Source organism: Gastrolobium bilobum, unplaced genomic scaffold, assembly GCF_033153095.1.
Source record: "Gastrolobium bilobum isolate Gb01-03AN ecotype WA unplaced genomic scaffold, APGP_CSIRO_Gbil_v1 utg3828, whole genome shotgun sequence".
NCBI classification, from domain to species: domain Eukaryota; kingdom Viridiplantae; phylum Streptophyta; class Magnoliopsida; order Fabales; family Fabaceae; genus Gastrolobium; species Gastrolobium bilobum.
This window is the reverse complement of record NW_026898686.1, coordinates 150245-168506: the sequence shown is the minus strand read 5'-3', so window position 1 is coordinate 168506 and position 18262 is coordinate 150245. Positions and strand designations below refer to the sequence as shown.

General features: G+C 35.3%; 1 protein-coding gene across 1 annotated transcript; it reads right to left on the bottom strand.

Annotated features, from left to right (window-relative positions):
* Positions 1 to 231: 231 nt before the first annotated feature.
* Positions 232 to 3025, bottom strand: LOC133318360 (glycine-rich protein-like). Its single transcript, XM_061520347.1, has 4 exons — positions 2971 to 3025; positions 1095 to 1223; positions 399 to 554; positions 232 to 353 (listed from the first exon to the last, which is right to left on the bottom strand). The coding sequence occupies exons 1-4, from the start codon at positions 3023 to 3025 to the stop codon at positions 232 to 234; spliced, it is 462 nt and encodes a 153-aa protein (XP_061376331.1).
* Positions 3026 to 18262: the final 15237 nt, after the last annotated feature.

The following is an 18262-nucleotide window of genomic DNA, read 5'->3' as shown; positions in this document are numbered from 1 at the left end:
AACTCCCTTAGCAATAGCCTTCGTGGAGAAAGAAAAAAATCACTTATCTTTGTTTATTTAATTTTAGCCAAAACGAATAGAGAGAACATAAGATAAGGAAATAAGTCAATTCATTATTCGTTCACATAGTATGAGAAACGAAAGATTTCCACTTTCATTACAACTATCTTATTCTCATGAAGTTTTATTTGTAGCATTACAAGACACACATATAGGTTTTAGCAAGTGTCCTTAGTTGTGAGGTTTAGCATCAACACTAGCCTCAACATGTTCACCAGCATAATAGCAACACCTTAGACAGCGTCCATAGTAGCCCCAACCACAGCAACCATAGCGGCAATAACCGCCATAGCCTCCATAGCCTCCACGCCCGCCATAGCCACCATAGCCTCCGTAACCTCCACGCCCACCATAACCTCCATAGCCACCATAGCCGCCATAACCACCACGCCCACCATAGCCGCCATATCCACCGTAACCTCCATAACCACCATAGCCGCCATAACCACCAAAGCCATATTTGCTTTCATCTACCCCATTTGTGGCAAGATTACCTGCAAAAGAAACAGTAACATTTTAATAATGACCATGTAGCTAGTTTTAATGTTTAAGATGATATTTTGTTTACGTGTATACACACACAGAGACATATATATATATATATATATATATATATGATATTTTGTTTACATGTATACACAGAGACATATATATATATATATATATATATATAGAAATTATTTGTAAAGTAACTGCACTTAACAATTGGTGGAGTTCACTACATACTTTCGCAAGTACATAGTTATAATAAATATTATAATTATGTATTTCCGGAAGTACAACAGAGTATACCGTACTTCTCAGGAATACATAGTTATAATATTTATTATAATTATGTACTTCCAGAAGTACATAGTTGACCTCACCAATCCTTAGGTGTAGTCACTGTATTCGCTAAACCATATATATATATATATATTATATATATATATATATATATATAATCTCCAAAATATAGAAAATGCTGTTATCTAACTATCACTAGTACATAACCAATAAAACCTATAGCTAATGATTCTTATGAACAAAATTACCATCTTCTTTGTCATGTTTCTCTTCGAAGTGTTTGGGTGTAACGTCACTAGAGATGAGAATGATAGTCGCCAAGAACATAACTAGAACAAGGAAAACCTTGGAACCCATTTTTCGCAACTCAATGTGAACTAATAGAAAACTTGTTCATATATCGATGTGAAGGAAATGGCTGAATCTTCTCTATATATAGGCAAACTGAGGAAGGGATAGAACAAAGACATTAAATTTTTCACTAGGTAGAGGAGTACATTTTGATTTCATTCAATCTTATCTTATAGCTAAAAATTCCAAAATGATAATCAGAACATTGTCAGTTTCCCCTTTGTTTCCGTTTGCGTTTCCGAGTTAAGAGGGTTAAATCTTATTGTAGGACAGTGTTACGTGTAGAAGCAATTTGCATTAAGGAGGATATGCATGGTCATGATTATCAGAATTGGTAGTATTGGAGTAGAGAACAATATGTGGACTTTCAAGATTGCTATGAAAAATTGCAATTGCACGTTTCAGAGTTCAATACAAATACTTCAATTAATTCTTGGTGCATTGGAAAATAACATGACTCAAGAATTGGCATTTTCATTAAATGAAAGTCATCAAGTACTACTAGAAAAATCTTATATAGCGAGGGAATTGTTATGAAAATTCCGTTGCTAATTTCATCCTCGCTACTACTTTTCTTCGCAAATTTTCTTGCAATATCGTTTGCGAGAGAATTTGCGAAGGAAAATAGTAGCGAGGATGAAATTAGCGACAGAATTTTCATAACAATTCCCTCGCTATACAGGATTTTTCTAGTAGTATACTCTCCTGTCAATTCCATTTCTCTCAATCGAAATTGCACCGCCTTAAGACTTTTTAGATTTATATAGAAATTATGAATTTGTAAAACAAATTCATTGTTTTAAATAAAGCAACAAACAATATAAAGTAGGGTGCCAAGAAATGGAAATATTATGAAATGGTGTGAATGAGAGGTGGTTGGTCAAGGTGGGGAACCATTGCATAACGGTGCCCTTTCTTCGCCAATTGTCGGCAATAGAGGAATATGTCCTCTTTCGTTTTTTCAACGTTCTTTGTTATTTTTGTTTTCTCATCGATTTAGTTTTGTCATGTTTTCTTTTCTCTTCTCTTTTCAACTGAAGATTTTCATTTTTTATTATTAGTATTACGGATTTTTATAAACAAAATTTATTATTTTTAAGTCTAAACAAAATTGGTGTTCACGTGCATTGACATTGTGGCTGCACAATGAGGTAAGTATCTAATGAAGGACTTCTGCAGTAGTTAGGGATAAGTTTTTTTTTTTTTTTTTCGTGTTTCTTGTTTCTTGTTTTTTGGTAAAGAGCTAATTAATAGACCATTTTACCTCTCTTTTAAAATTAATTTATCACTTTATTTATTTTCTTAAACTATATATCAACATGCCCATCCTCTTGAATTATATATCATTTGTCCATATTTAATAAAAGTTTGACCAAACCATAATCCTTGATAAGTCATTTACTCAAGTAAGTGTGGATCAAACTTTGGTCAAATAAGGTTAGATTTGTTGGAAATCGACAATCACACAAAATCGAGAAAACAGAAAAAGAGATAAGAGTAGAGAAATTGACACGATGATTTACCCTGGTTCACTCAATTAAGGCTACGTCCAGCTTGTCTGTATTATATTCTCCTCACCGCCACTCGTTACAAGTCACTCGGTTTACAAGGAAAATATAAATAGGATTAGAAAACCCTAACAGCAGCTATTCATGGACCCAAGCCCAAACTGCTAAGAAAATTATAAAAAAACAGAGGCTCACAATAGTACCTAGCCTCTACGGGCCTGGGGACGCTGCCCCCGAACCCCCGCTGGGGCGGCTCCCCAGTTGCCTTTCTGTTGACCCTGATAATTAGGATATTCATCAGCATGCGAAGTATGAGTCATATCCAACAAGAATAGTGTAAAGTTTGAATAGAAGAACAAATTGATATATAGTTTAAAAAAACGGGTAAAGTGATAAAATTTTATTAAAATACGGGTAAGATGGTTAATCAGCCGCAGGGGAAGAGGTATGATATTATATCGATTGGAATTAAGTGAGTGATGAAATTGTATATTTTTAAGAATAGACTAAGTGAAAACTATATAAACAGAAGAACATATAACTCAGTGCCTTAATTAAGATTGAGTTAGAAGTTATTAAACTCACTTATTGTAATGAATTGTCACTTAACGCATTAATGATGCATAGTCTCCCTCGCACGAATCTCCCCTCAGACAGAGCATATTGTGTTGTGCGTGCAACATGAGTGGGTACTTTTTGATTAAAAAAAAAATGTATAAAAAGAGATATGATAGGAAATAATCATAAAGGTATAAGGGCAATGAAAATTAATTACTTTTTATGATATTTAATAAAAGATATATTTAGTTCTCGATACTCCTGTGGCATCGAAAATATTTTCCATCTCCCAATATAACATATACTATTATATATTACTGAGGAAGTTATACTTATAACTTGTGTTTATTAGTCCTTTGTATTCTAAAGAGTTTCTGGGGCATTTGTAGGTTTCGTAAACAAAAAATTGTTTTTATTTAAAAACATGTTTATTTTTTTTATGATAATTAGATAAGTTTTTCATTAAAAAAAACTTCATAATAAATAATTTTATTACTTTTTCTTGATTAAAAGATTAGCTTATATATATACCTATATATATATATATATATATATAGGTAAAATCATTTCTGTAGCCGCCTTACGTACAACAACGACAAGTGTATGGTTATGATTTCCCACATTTAATGCTTTCATCCTTTGTATGGTTATGATTCTCCACATTTAATGTTTTCAAGTATATATGCAGAGACGGATTCAGGGAGGGCTAGGGTGGGGCACCGGCCCCCCAAATTTAAAGAAATTATATATATATATATATATATATATATATATATATAATAAAATTTGAATAATATTATTAAATTATTTGTTTTAAAAAAATTATAATATAAAATTACTCTTCATAACACTATTAGATATCACACTACACTCAATCTTTTTTTATTCCTATTTCTCTCTCTCTCAACTTTAACAAACCCTCATTACCCATATTCAACCCATGGACCCCAACGCCATTAAATCTCCTCGGAGGTCTTTCTCTATCTCTATTTATTTTTGTTTTTTTATGAAATTAACAATGTTGCTCCCCGCTATTCCTATTTGATTGTTTTGTCTCGAAAGTCAAAACCCGTTTATATCATCCTTATTTTGAAATCTGCTCATATCATCCATGTTTTGGTTATTTTTTCAAAATGGATTTGTTTTTTCTAAAGTTACTCTAGATAACTTTATCTAATGTTTATCAAAACGACGTCGTTTATATATATATGTCATTACATTAATTTTTAACGCTATTTATAATTGAATTCTTAATTTGGTCCACAATCATTTTATCTGTTTCATGAACAACCGTATTCGGATCCTATCCCTAAGCAGTGTGGTTTTGGAGTGTTTAGGTGAATGGCTAGCAGAAAAGATAGATGCGCCACTTTATAGCTACCCACTCTCGCTGCTTAAGCCTTGGAGCGGTGAAAATCCACGCATAAGTGGTAGATTTACAGAACTCTATCTTACTTAACAAACTATCCTAACATGACGGCCAACCATGCATGATCTTGATGGATATAAAAGGCACTGGCATGAATATATGGCATCTTGAAGGATAACCGTTCAAGATAGTATCATAACTGTTTGTTTTCTTTTAGAGAAAGGTACGAATGATAAATCCAAATCATCTTTTTCCAAAAGGTGGAAAGTATTTGAAAGGAGAAGACAGCTTTAAGCGATTAAGAGGGAGGTCGTTTATCTTAATGAGTAAGCTAAGTGTTTGATCGAAACAAGGAAATGATTAAATGAAACCTTTTTTTTCTGATTGTTTGTTTACATGTCATGTCTTCTTGAAGGGTAATTCTTACGAGTATGACTCCTATTTCGTATTTAGTCAACAACGTGAATCTAACTGTGTAATAATATACGTATGCTACGAACCTTGAGGTCATCACCCAAAAGCTAGCTCAAAGGGTGGGAGTGCCCAAGGTTTTTTAAACCACACATTAGTTGTATAGGCAACCAATGTGGGACTTGTAGCATTGCCACCCCTTTAAAGGCCGATGTCCACGGCGGCTTTCACTCTATCAACACTGACCCGACGGTAGAGCTCTTTTCTCGTGGGCGGCTTCACTCACCTATCAGTATTCAGTGCCCAAAGGCACCTTAATCCAGCCTATAGGTAGCCCTTTCCGTGGTCTCAACTCTCAACGAAAGCACCAATTGTTACGGACAATGAGGTCACCACCCCAAAAACTAGCTCAAAGGGTGGGAGTACCCAAGGCCTTTTAAACCCCACATTAGTTGTATAGGCAACCAATGTGGGACTTGTAACAACGTACTCCTAAAACGGTGATGATGCTTTTGTATAGTCTGATTAACATACAAAGCTCGCTAGTCAGCTTTGAAATTAACACAGTATAATAAATTAACACATCATTTTTCCTCAGCTGGAGTCCAAATTGGAAAAGAAAGATTGAGAACCAGGGTTGACCAAAAGCGTTTCATTTTAAGAGAAGGGGACTGAAGTAACGTGGCACATGCTTTTGTGTTTGTTGAAAAGGGAATCACAAATCATTTTCATGTCTACATTTTTTTCCTGGCACGTCGGTTCATCGCAATATCAATTATCATGTACATCAGCTCTTTTGTTTTACACGTACTTCTACCATGGACCATGGAGAATATTTGAAGTTTTTCACACTTATAAGTTTTGGTGTACAAAAGTTTATTTTAAAAAGTGTTTGGCATTGGGATGGTTTATGCAAGAAGTTGTCGGTAAAACCACATAGACAAATTTAAGTGGGTTATTCAAGTGTGATAAATTTCACGTTGGTTGGTAATGAGCTAAGTAAAGTGTATATAACTAGGAGAACCCATGAACTCAATCCTTAAGGTTTTGAGTTGAGATGTGGTGTCGGACCCACTTACTACAATTAGAGTAGCTTAGCTCATTGATGGTGGTATCCCGTCACGAGCTTCCCCTAGACCCGCCTAATAGTGGTTTTAGAGTCGGGTTGGGCTCGGACTAGGCAAGTGTTTGTCTAGGAGACGAGTTGAGTAATTTGGGCCTGAGTACTCGGTTGAGGGAAGACATACCAATGATGGATTTCACACCTGAGGGGTGAGTCTCATATTGTTTGATAATGTGCTAAGTGAAGTGGATATAAATGGTTGGACTCATAAATCCAATACATTAAGATTTTGAGTTATAATATGGTGTTGGACTCACTTGATATGAATGGTTTAGCTCCACCTATTGGTGGTAGTTTCCAGCCACGGGCTTTCCGAAACCCGCTAACAACATCGCCTAGCAAATGACATCATGAAGGAAAATTTAATTGGCAATATTAATTTATGGAAATTAAATATTTTCCAACATTAAATTATAATAGTATTCCGTTAGGTTTATAAACTAAGCTCCTCTATTATAGTTAGAACTTCTCATAGTAATGCTTTTATAGTCGGATTGAATTTGGAACCGATAAAGAGGGAATTTTAAGGTTTTAAGGTTCAAAAGGAGTTGAATTAGAATTTGTACATTTGTATATATTGGGTGGGAGATGTTATATGTAAGAACCTGCACCGTTAAATTAGAAATTTAATTAATTAATTACGAGATTGATAAGATAATTCCACAATTGACCCTAATGATTATAAGAAGGCTTAAATAATTATGGTAAGTGATTAATAATGATGGAAGTTGCTTTTCTGACGAAAAGTGCAGATACCGGTTCTTCTCAACGGTATAAATGCGTATCGGTGAAGTATCTCGGAAAATTATAATAAGTGTGGGAATAATCCTAGAATAATATATAGGACTAGCATAACAAGTTTCAAGTTAAAATAATGAGAACTGGCGTCAGAACTGAGGCTTCGTAAAAGCGCGTACCGGCAAAGTACTGCGAAAAATAAAATAAAAATATGAAAAATCCTAGAAAAATGGCTAGGTTCAGAATCTCAAGTTTGAGATTAAAATGCTAAGCGTAGCTATTAGTGCTAATACTGTGTATTTAAACTTAATTGGGCTATAAATACATCTTTTGGCCCAAAACCCTGGGCCATACTCAGATTTCTACGTGGACCATTTCTGATATGGAGCTCTCCACCTTGATGCCATATTCCTCTCCCCTCATGGCTTGAGTCTTTTGCTTGTAGACACCAAATGCATCATTTTTACTCTTGATTTCTTCTCCTCTTCCTTGCAAACACTGAATGGTTAGCCTTGTGTGTGAGTTTGACATATCATTTCTGAGTTTGAGCTATTGTTTTTGAGGTTTCGGGGGCTGAGTTGTAGGTTCTCCTTGTGAAGGCCATTGTCTTGGCATTTTAGGCTTCAAGAAGCCATTTTGGTGGTGAAAGGTCCAAGCTTGTAAGCCAAATTTGTGGCTTGGCAAAGTCAGAACCTTGGTGTTGTGTTGGAGGCTTAGAATCTGTCACATTTTTTAAGTTTTGAACCTTGGAGGTAAACCATGATCACCTCTTTGGTATTTTCATGATTTAAGCTTGTTTAATCCATTAAAAAATAAAACTTGGATCGTTTGAGTTAAGGACTGTGTTTTTGAGTCTTAAACATGTTAATGAACATCTGTTTATGGAGTCATTGGACTCCAAATCGAGTTTGGACCCTTATATATGAACTTATGCAGAGAATGCACGAATTTCTGCATTCTGTCTGATAAGTATTCGAATACTTTTCGTGTAGTATTCGAATACTTATCCTTCAGTAGTTGAATACTCCTTGGAGGAGTATGGGAATACCTTTCTGGGAAGAAAAGTATTCGAATACCGTTGATTAAGTATTCGAATACTGGGTAGTATTCGAATACTGTGGTATCTGTATTCGGATACCTGGTGGTATTCGGATACTTGGGGAAAAGTATTCAGATACCTTGTGGTATTCGAATACTTGAGTGAAAGTAGTCGAATACTTTCTGGAGACAAAGAGTATGCGAATACTCATCGAGGAGTATTCGAATACCTCCTGCAAAAATTGCATAAAATGACTTAAAATGAGTTGGAAAGCCTTAATCACTTAATGGAATCTTGAACAATGATTATTGATGATTAATTATTGTATAAACAGATTGTGATTGTGTTATTTGTGGGCATTAAGCTAGTGTGAGCTTGGCTTGGATAGTTAGCTTGCGAGGTAAGCTTTCGTGTCCTCGGTTTAGCCATTGTTGGTTCCACCATACTCTATGGGGGAATGGTTTATATGCATGATGCATTTCCATGTATTGATTTATTGATATGCTTTTGAGTTGTTAAGTGAAAATGCCCTATGATATGTATATGGTGTTTCGCCTAGACAGGAATGTGTTCCTGTGGGCAGGTATGACATTGGCGTGTACTATTGTGGGTTGTAGACGTACGTACATCCTACATTCCTCTGGCCAGTAGAATAGTTGACACACATGACATGATTATATGATGCATTGCACTGATTTTGGAACTTATATTATATTACTGCTTTTGAACTTATATTGCAAATGTAAATGAGCTTGAGGTGGAGAAATCCTTGAGGACCCCTTGCGTTACTGAGATTTCTATTTAGAGATCTCATCCCACGTTTGGGGCACATATTTCAGGTTCAGGTAACTTAGGGGTTGAGACCTCGGGTGACAGGAGGCCGGAGCTGAGTTGAGATTTTGCTTTATGATGATATGCTTGGATTATGCTTGGATGCTGACCTGCTTTATATTTATTGTCATGTTGTTTTTGTTGAGACTGTTGTTGGGCTTTGTTGCCTTATTTGGTGAGCATGGGGGTTGTTCATGCCACATTGATTTGACTATGTCTTGTTTTAGATTTGAGTTGTATTAATGTATCAGGATTATTGTCCAGACTACGGGTTGTAGATTCGTGACTTAGATACTCACGTATTTATATTATGAGGTTATTCAGTGTAGATAGCTGTCTATTTGCAATTACATACAGGCATCATTTTGAAAGTGATTAAGTAATCAACTTTGTAATTGATAATGACGTCGTAATTGAAAAGAAAAAGTTATTCTGCATTTTAATTAAGCGTGGCTTAATACGGTACATATTAACAAACCGGGTATACACAGGGTGTTACATTATACTTACAATTACTTTTGTGGTTGTTGGATCAAAATCAAATTAACGGCTCTCATTTATTATCATTTCCTAACCGTTAATTTGATTTTGATCTAATAATCATAAAAATGGTTATAAAAAATTATAAAATAAAAATTATAAATATAGCCTTCCTTATATTTTATATGTAAATATCTGATAGTATGTGTCAAGTATAATATGTATATACATATAGGGAAATAATTATATCATGTTATAGGAAATTGGTTGTGTCATGCTATGGACACAACCAATGTGGACCCCACCACTTTTAATATAACTATTTCCCACACACACACACAGATATATATATATATATATATATATATATATATATATATATATATATAAAAGATCATGAAAATATATATATTAAAATAAGTGTTTAACATGATCAAATTGATTTATCAAATATAATATAAAATTCAACACATTACAAACGAGTATAGCACTAGCAGGACCATGAAATAATAAAGCATCTTACGATGTTAAAATTCCTAGAGACAAGAATAAAAATGTAGTGGAATTAAAAGCTTTTGATAAATAAATACATACAATATAAAAATGTATATAAATATTTAGATCCAATAACATAATATTTAAGTTTAACACACAAAAGGGAGAAAATAATAATAATAAAAAAAGACACACATTTAAAGAATATAATATAGTTAACAATATGCGCTACTTAACGAACACCCACCGGTATCCGAGCATATTGGTCTATATGGTTTGACCAGCAAAAGGTTCACCAGCTCTTAGCAATGTGTTCCAAAAGTTTAATGGTTCGGTCTGTTTAATTAAAAACCATAATTCATAGAATAGACCTTAGTTTTATGGATTTATGAAATAAAATTTCTGCTTTAGTTCTGGAATTGAAATCCACAAACAAGCACTTTAATAAACCTTTAGTTTATCATGTTTTACGGACTAATTTTAGATAAATTATCTAATCAAATGTATGAGAATTAGGGTTTATTAGTGGAAAAACATGAACTATTAAAATATGAATTAAACAATTAATTTTTGCTTATTTTGAAAGTAAATGAGGATTAATGAGAGCAAATATGAAGTTCAAAGACTTGGAGCTTAGACTTGAAGATCATGGAAGACACCAAGTGCAAATTGAAGAAGTTACACTTTTTAAAGAGGAGGTTTAAGCTCCCAATAGAGAGCTTAAGCGCCCAAATTGCACGGAAAGAGCAAAAAGTTTATGTAAGAGAGAGCTTAAGCCCTCAAAAGGGAGCTTAAGCCCTCAAAAGGCAAGTAAAATTTTCTCTTCAAAGAGAGGACTTAAGCCTTCTTAAGGGCGTTTAAGCTTCCTCGTGTAAACCCGCACTGCTGTCCCAGAGCGCTTAAGTGCCCTCACGTAAATTTGGACTGCTGTCCCAGAGCGCTTAAGCACCCATAACGGTCCAACTTAGGCCCAATTGAATATTTTCACTTAGGGCACGAATTCTCCAACTATATAAAGACAAATTGAAGCAGAAATCATTATCAAATCAACCTTGGAGAACTGAAGCAGAGGAGGAGAACAGTTCATGTTCTTGAGCATCGGAGACGGATCAGAATCAAGTTTGCACTGGAAACCTTGAAGATTCACCACACTATTATGGAGTTTGGGGAGATTTATCATTTTCTTTCATTCTTGATTCTATTATGTCAAGCTAAGTTTTTATAGTAGTTAGGGTTAGGTGGAACCCAGTTGATCTTTTATATTTAGAATAAATTCTTGATGTTATTCTTCCTTTTTATTTGAATGAAGTTATTTTTTCTTAATGCTTTCTATGAGCTTTAATCTTGTGGATTGATCTTAGGTAAGTGCATGGTAATAAGAATGTTGGTGCATGATCCGTACATGATAACTTCATCGTAATCTTCATAATTCTAGGGAAAGACATAGGGTTTTGCGCAATCATATGATTCTTGAACATAATGCTTATTTTCTTGAGTAATATCCGGGGAACTAGGGTTCTTGCAAGATTATAAAGATTTAGGGTGTCAAGGAATTCAATCCTAATTAAATTAAAAGAATCGATTGGCTTTATATTAAGGACGATTAATCTGAAAGAGTGAATTCAAAACATAAAAGGGAGATTGGGGGAAGTTAAAACCCTAGCTACGTTTCTTTTCTATCAAGTAATCTAAACTTTTATGTTCCTGTTCTTGTTTTTACTTATCTTATACAATTATGAATCCACTTCTTGTTACAAATTCATAATAGATTGTTCAACTTAAGCAGAAGTAGCGAATAAGTGATTGAAATTATAATCCTCGTGGGAACGATTCTATACTCGTACACTTTATTACTTACATGACCGGTGCACTTGCCGAGTCTGCAATAAGTCTTTGGTGTTGTTGCCGAGGATTATATACTTCAACATTAATAGTAACTATAGATTATTTAGATTGTAACTTATTTTCTGTCATTTAAATTCTATTTTGTTAATTTAGCTTTTATTAGTCTATTTTCTGGTTTATGTGAGGTACCATTGGCATCGAGTCCTTGCACTTCGACCCAGAAATAGATAAAACTACAAAAAGAAATAAAAGGATTTCAAAAGAGAGAAGGCAACAAGAAAAAGAAGCATCAAGTTCGGTTATACAAGAGGAAGAAACAATGGCAAACAACAACAAAAATCCTCCGCAAGAGGAATTGATGGATGCGTTCCTTACTCCGAGCATGCCTAGAGCCACATCAAGCATTGTCAGACCAACTGTTGCTGCAAATAATTTTGAAATCAAACCAGCACTACTCTCAGTGTTTCAGCAAAATCAGTTTGCAAACGGTGATGAGGAAGACCCTCACCTTCATCTTGATAAATAACTTTTAATCTGTTACACGGTGAAGATGAACGGAGTAGCAGATGATGCCATACGTCCGAGACTATTCCAATTTTCTTTGAAAGAGAAGGCACTGAAATGGCTTCATCAACAATCTGCCGGAAGTATTATCTCCTGGGATGATTTAATGGTAAAATTTTTGGCAAATTTCTTTCCTAGGACCAAATATAATCAGTTGGTGAATGAGATCACAAATTTTACCCAACAAGAACGGGAATCTCTTTGTTCTGCATGGGGAAGATTTAAAGACTTGCAGAGGAGATGTCCTCAATATGAGTTGCAACCTGGGCCAAAGGTGCGTATATTTTTCAGTAGAATAATACCTGCTTCTAGAATGTTTATCCACGCCACTGCAGGAGGTTCATTGAGACAGAAAGCTCCCACTCAAGCATTGGAGTTGTTTGAGTCTATGGCATCTCCAGAAAATGAAAGTGTTCCAACACCACCAAAGAGAGGAGTTTTTCAATTAGAAAATAATGATAAGTAGAGTATCGTCTCCATGAGGATTGAGACACCAAATTTATTAAAACTCTTCTTTTCTAGTTGGATGAATAAAATCAGTTTAGAGAATAATTGTTGTTTATGAAAAATAAGAACAATGTAAGAAAGTAAAGAAAGTTTCCAAGATTCTTTTAAAAATCAAGAACACAATATTAATGTTTGAGAAAATATATGAGGAAATATGTGGTAAAGAGAAACAAACACCTTTATGATCCCCACCTTGTAACTTGAATTAACGTTTACATTTAATTATTCAATTGGTCAAGCGATTCAATATCTTTCATTTACTTGGTTATGCCCTAATTTCTTAATGACTTTAACCTTATTAACTCTATTAGAATCATAATCCCTTAGAAGTCCCTTTTCAAGTTAAGACTTAGAATCAGTGAATCCTTAATGTTTGCGGTTCATATAGCCTATCCCTAGTGCATACATAAATAGTTATCTTACCTTTTGTCAGGAATTAGAATCTCAATATCCCTATTGAAAACCCTAACCCTCGCAATCCTAATAGATTGATCAGTTCTAGAAGAATTATAAGATGAAGAACAAGGTAAAATAAAACTCAATTGGAATAAATAAACATAAATTTAACCAAACTACAAGGGGTTCACATTAAGGGTTGACACTTACGACAATAAAAGAAACTAGCCAGACATATTCCTGTCTGGCGAATACAATGTAAAAGGAATTAAGTTCAGAACCTAATGATGAAGAATAAGATGATGATCTTCAATCTTGATCCCCTGATTTTAATTGACTCAAAAGCTAACTCTTTTCTAAAATTTATAAGACTCGACAAGATTAAATAAGAAAATTACTCAAGAATTATTGGGTTGCCTGATGCTCTCCGGCAAGTATACCGATCGCAAAGATAATATAATGAGTAAGTAAAGTATCGTCTCCACATGGATTGTAAACCAAGTACTACAATAACCAGTCCCCTTAAGTTGGAAAACTCGGTTTGTTGTTTGGAAAATTGTGAATTGAATTTGAGTAACAATATGAAATAAAAATAAAGACTTGTTTTTATATTTTTATTTAAGAGAAATAAAATAGTAACAATGAGAATTGGTTTTAAAAATATGAGAAACTATTGTAGCTAGAGCGCACTCACCTTATGATCCTCACTTCTTACTTTGGATTGATTCACAATATTTATTCATATAATTACTCGGATAAATTATTATCTAAAAATATTTATTAGTTAACCCTCAATTCCTTGCAAGGTTAACCCTTTAATCCCCAATTGGAACCCCAATTCCTTGCAATGTTCCTCATGGTATTAAGCAATGAACACAATAATTTAAGCATCCGCAATTAAATACACATCTATTCCTAGCATGCACACCAATTGTTGTCCTACCCCCTTTCAAGATCAAAACCCCAATATTCCTATCTAGGGTTCTAACCCTCAAACTATTCCCAACTATGAGATTGATTAGTTCTAATAAAGAGAATAGGAAATACGCACAAGGTAGAGACAAAGATAATTATATAAATGAATAAAACTAAATCAATCCATCGTTACAAGGGTTCACATAGGGCTCGTGACCCTAACTACAATAAAAGAAAACTAGCCAAGCATAATCATGGCTAAAAATAATCCAATATTCCAAAGCATAAAATTACGAAGAAAAGAGAAGAAGAAGAAATGTAGAAGAATCCTCCTGAGCTCTGCCGTCGGCCTCCTTCAAAAGACTAGGTCTGAATCCGACCTCTAGGTCTAGCACAAGGATCCTATTTATAAACTTATTTTTTTCCTTCTTCCAAAAATACCCCCGCGACAACACGGTATAATTTCCCGCAACCCGGCGCCAGTTGGCGCCGGTGCGGCGCCACTTCGCGCGGAGATGCTGACTCAACCAATTCTCGTGACTCTGCGCCAGTTGACGCCATTCTTCATCTTTTGGGCGCCACTTGGCGCCACTTTCCTTCTTTGTGGGCGCTAGTTGGCGCCATGGTCTTTCTTGTGGGCGCCTAGTGGCGCCATGATGCTTCACTTTGGCGCCACTTAGCCTGAGTTTGGCGCTAAGTGGCGCTATTTCTCTGGACTTTGGCCTATCCTGCACCCGGGTGGAATTTTTCCTGGAGTCGCGTCAACAGGCTTTTTATAATTTGTAATTTTCACTCCTCTTTTCCTGTAAAAACACAACCAAAAGGTGAATATTATTGATATAGAAAGAATCAATATAAATAGCAAATATGTATTTAAATTGCTCTCTTATGACCCAATTCTTATCAATTTTAACACGGAAAAACCACACTTTCCAGAGACACATCAAATCATTCCCAGATTTAAACGTTGTTGTCCCCAGCAATGTACAAGACTCAATCCAGGAAACAATTAATTCTTCCAATACAACATCATACAGACAATCAAGAGATCACTATGCTAAGCATGACTGAATCAATGCAAAGAACTCCTAACAATGCCTTCTATTCTCATGAAAATGTCAGAATCTAGCTTGGACACCCCTCACCAAGATAATCATATAGCGCTCAACACTCAAGTGTTTAAAGGAGTAACAATCACTCAATCCATCACAGCAATAACATTACCATAAGCTTGATCATATTCTCAAGTTCCTAAAGATAAGGAACATTAACACATGCATGATTGATCAAAAGGACTTCACATGTTGTAACTTGGCTGGGCTTAAGGGTAGGAATTTATGGACAGCAGCTCAAACAACAATGAGATTGAAAACTGATATTATTTCATTTTGAACACCTTCAGCTCAATGATTTTTGCTCTACTAACATTCCCACAGAATTTCGGGAATTAATTCCTTTCATCCACCTTTTCTTTACATTCACCCTTCTTTTTTTTCTCTTTTTTTCAAAACTTTTTGTTTTAAGGGTACAGATGAAATTTTACCTCCCCTAACTATTTGACCTCTGTGGAGCCTACCTCAATTTATTTGTTTTCTTTTCAACATTTTAGTAATTCAATCTCAATCAAGGTAAGTCATATGGATATAGGCTAAGCCATCAATCAGGCCACAGGTCATTTAACAACAAATAAGTTCAGGCTCAAAGGGGCTAACAATGGAAAAATTCATTCAGGTGGGTTATTTTTGGTCAATAGCTAACAAGAACAAAATGCCTTTATCATATCAATCAATACATGCATAACAGAGAAACAGAGCAAGTTCTAGAATGCTATCACAGTGAGGTCTCTCAGAATAAAATAAGTGTTTAAGCACAAAACCTCACTAGCTATGATGTCAAACTAGACTTTCAAAAGGACGTCAGGCATCATTAATCATTCAAGCACAAAATTGAGACAAACGAGCAATCATGAAATCTACTCATGCCAATACAATATTATGCTAGAAGTTCATTCAAAACATGATTCATAGGATGAATCAGACAATTTAACTAGAGGAAGCATATCTAAACCTGGGACTTGCTCAGAAAACATGTTCAAATTTTTATTTTTTTTTATATAGCACACAAAATACTATAAAAATAACTAAGAAAATTAAAAGAGTTAGAATATCTCCCCTGATAGAAGAATTGCAGCAGTTCTCAGGTGCAAGCCTACCATTCCCAGATTTAGAGAATTGTTGTCCTCAGCAATAATTAAACCACGAGAAAGAAGAAAAACCTGCACAATAGAACAAATAGTGGCATATAGAAGAAACTATAATGCGCACATTAAAACATCAGAGAAAGATATACTAACACAAAGTAACTAAAAAGAAAAATACGAAATAGAAAAATAAACTAATATACAAAATCTCCATTAGCAAGGAGATAAACTCAACCCTCCATGTCATCCCCCTCAGCAGCGTGGGATGACTCAGCAAATGGAAGGTCTGGTGGTACTGGTTGCCTTGGTGTATGAGACCATCATTCCTAGATTTGCTCCAAACCATGGAGCCATGTTAAGAACTCTTTGAAATTTTGATTTTTCTGAGAGATAGAGTCTCGGTGTCTCTTGTCAAACTTCAGCTCCTGATGTCTCTTCCAACTTGTATCAAAGAGTTTCACCACTTCCTTTCTCAGTACCTTCTTCAACATAGGATGACGCCTCCTTTTGGATTTCCTCCCAGATTTGTCATCATCCTCATTGAGAATTTTGTTGGTATGGGAAAAAGGATCTTTATTTTTCAATTCAGTTTCCTCTTCCTCCAATGCTTCAATTATCGCCTTCTTATTACTCAAGAAGACATTTTTCTGAGGTTGAGGAAGCTCCTTCCAATCCATCTTCATGGCACCATCTTCCTTGGCATCATCCGCTACACTTTGTTTTTCCTTTACTTCAAGACTAAAACAATCATCTTTGTGAGAAGACTGTTTTAGAGAATCAAAGTCATTGATGGTGACGATCTCATCATTAATTCTTAGCTTAAGCTTCCCGTTTTCAACATCAATTAGTGCCCAAGTAGTGGCTAAGAAAGGTCTACCCAGCAACAGAGGCATCTCAGCTCCCCCTTCCATGTCCAACACTACAAAGTCAGCAGGAAAGATGAACTTGTCCACCTTCACAAGAACATCTTCAATAATACCACTAGGCTTCCTCAAAGATTTATCAGCAAGCTGAAGAGATGCCAAAGTGGGTTTCAACTCGGTGATCCCCAAAGATTTACAAACAGAAAGGGGCATCAAATTATTGTTAGCCCCAAGATCGCATATTGCTCTGCCAATTTTTGTGTCCCCAATTTCAATAGGAATTTTGAAACTCCCTGGATCACTGAGTTTGGGTGGGAACTTCTTCTGTATAATGGCACTACACTCCTCAGTGAGTGTTACAGTTTGGCATTCCTGCAGCTTATGCTTTCTTGATAACAACAAGTCCTTCATGAACTTGGCATAATTGGGCATGCAAGCCAGAGCTTCAGCAAAAGGAATGTTGATATGCAATTTCTTGAATATGACCAGAAATCTTTCATAATGTTGTTTTTTTTGCATCTTTCTTAAACCTTTCTGGATAAGGTGCCATGTTTCTCACATATTCAGGACTCAGCTCAAACTTCTTCTTTTCAACTGGCTTCTCCACTTCAGCAGGTTTTTCACTTTCTTTTTCTTTTGCGGGCTCACCTGCAGTATCTAGCTTCTTCTTTTCAGCTTCCATATTTATTCTCGGCTTTTCTGGAGCTGCTACCACTTTACCACTTCTAGTGGTGACAAACATACAATCCTCCCTTGGATTGGTGACTGTATTACTAGGGAAACTACCTGGAGTTCTATCAGCAACTTGCTTGGCCAGCTGGCCAATTTGATTCTCCAGATTTCTGATGGAAGCACTCATGTTTCTGGTATTAGCCCTAGTCTCTTCCATGAAAGCATTTGTGTTCTTTGTATTGGCTCTAGTCTCCTCCATGAAAGCATTGGAGTGCTGAGCCATTTGTCCAATTAACTTCTCCAAATCAGAAAGTTCCTTCTGTGGAACAGAAGAAGGTTGCATATAATTGTTACAACTGTAGTCAAGACCACCTCCTTGACCTCTCTTCTGAAAATTTCTTCCAGAAGAAAAATTCTGATTTCTTGAAAAAATCTGTTGGGGCTTCTGCTCATACCAAACCCCATTCACTTGCAACTGCTGTGGATGATCACCCATGAGAGTAGGACACTCATTAGACTCATGAGCTTCCTTACAATATTCACAAACCACA

Excerpts from the sequence above, each read along its gene's own strand:
- LOC133318360 (XM_061520347.1), bottom strand. The coding sequence starts at position 3,025 with ATGACTCATACTTCGCATGCTGATGAATATCCTAATTATCAGGGTCAA. Across the intron at positions 1,224-2,970 it reads TTATCAGGGTCAACAGAAAG|TTCACATTGAGTTGCGAAAA; the intron begins GCAACTGGGGAG and ends GTTTTCTATTAG. Across the intron at positions 354-398 it reads AGGTTATGGTGGGCGTGGAG|GCTATGGCGGTTATTGCCGC; the intron begins GTTACGGAGGCT and ends GAGGCTATGGAG.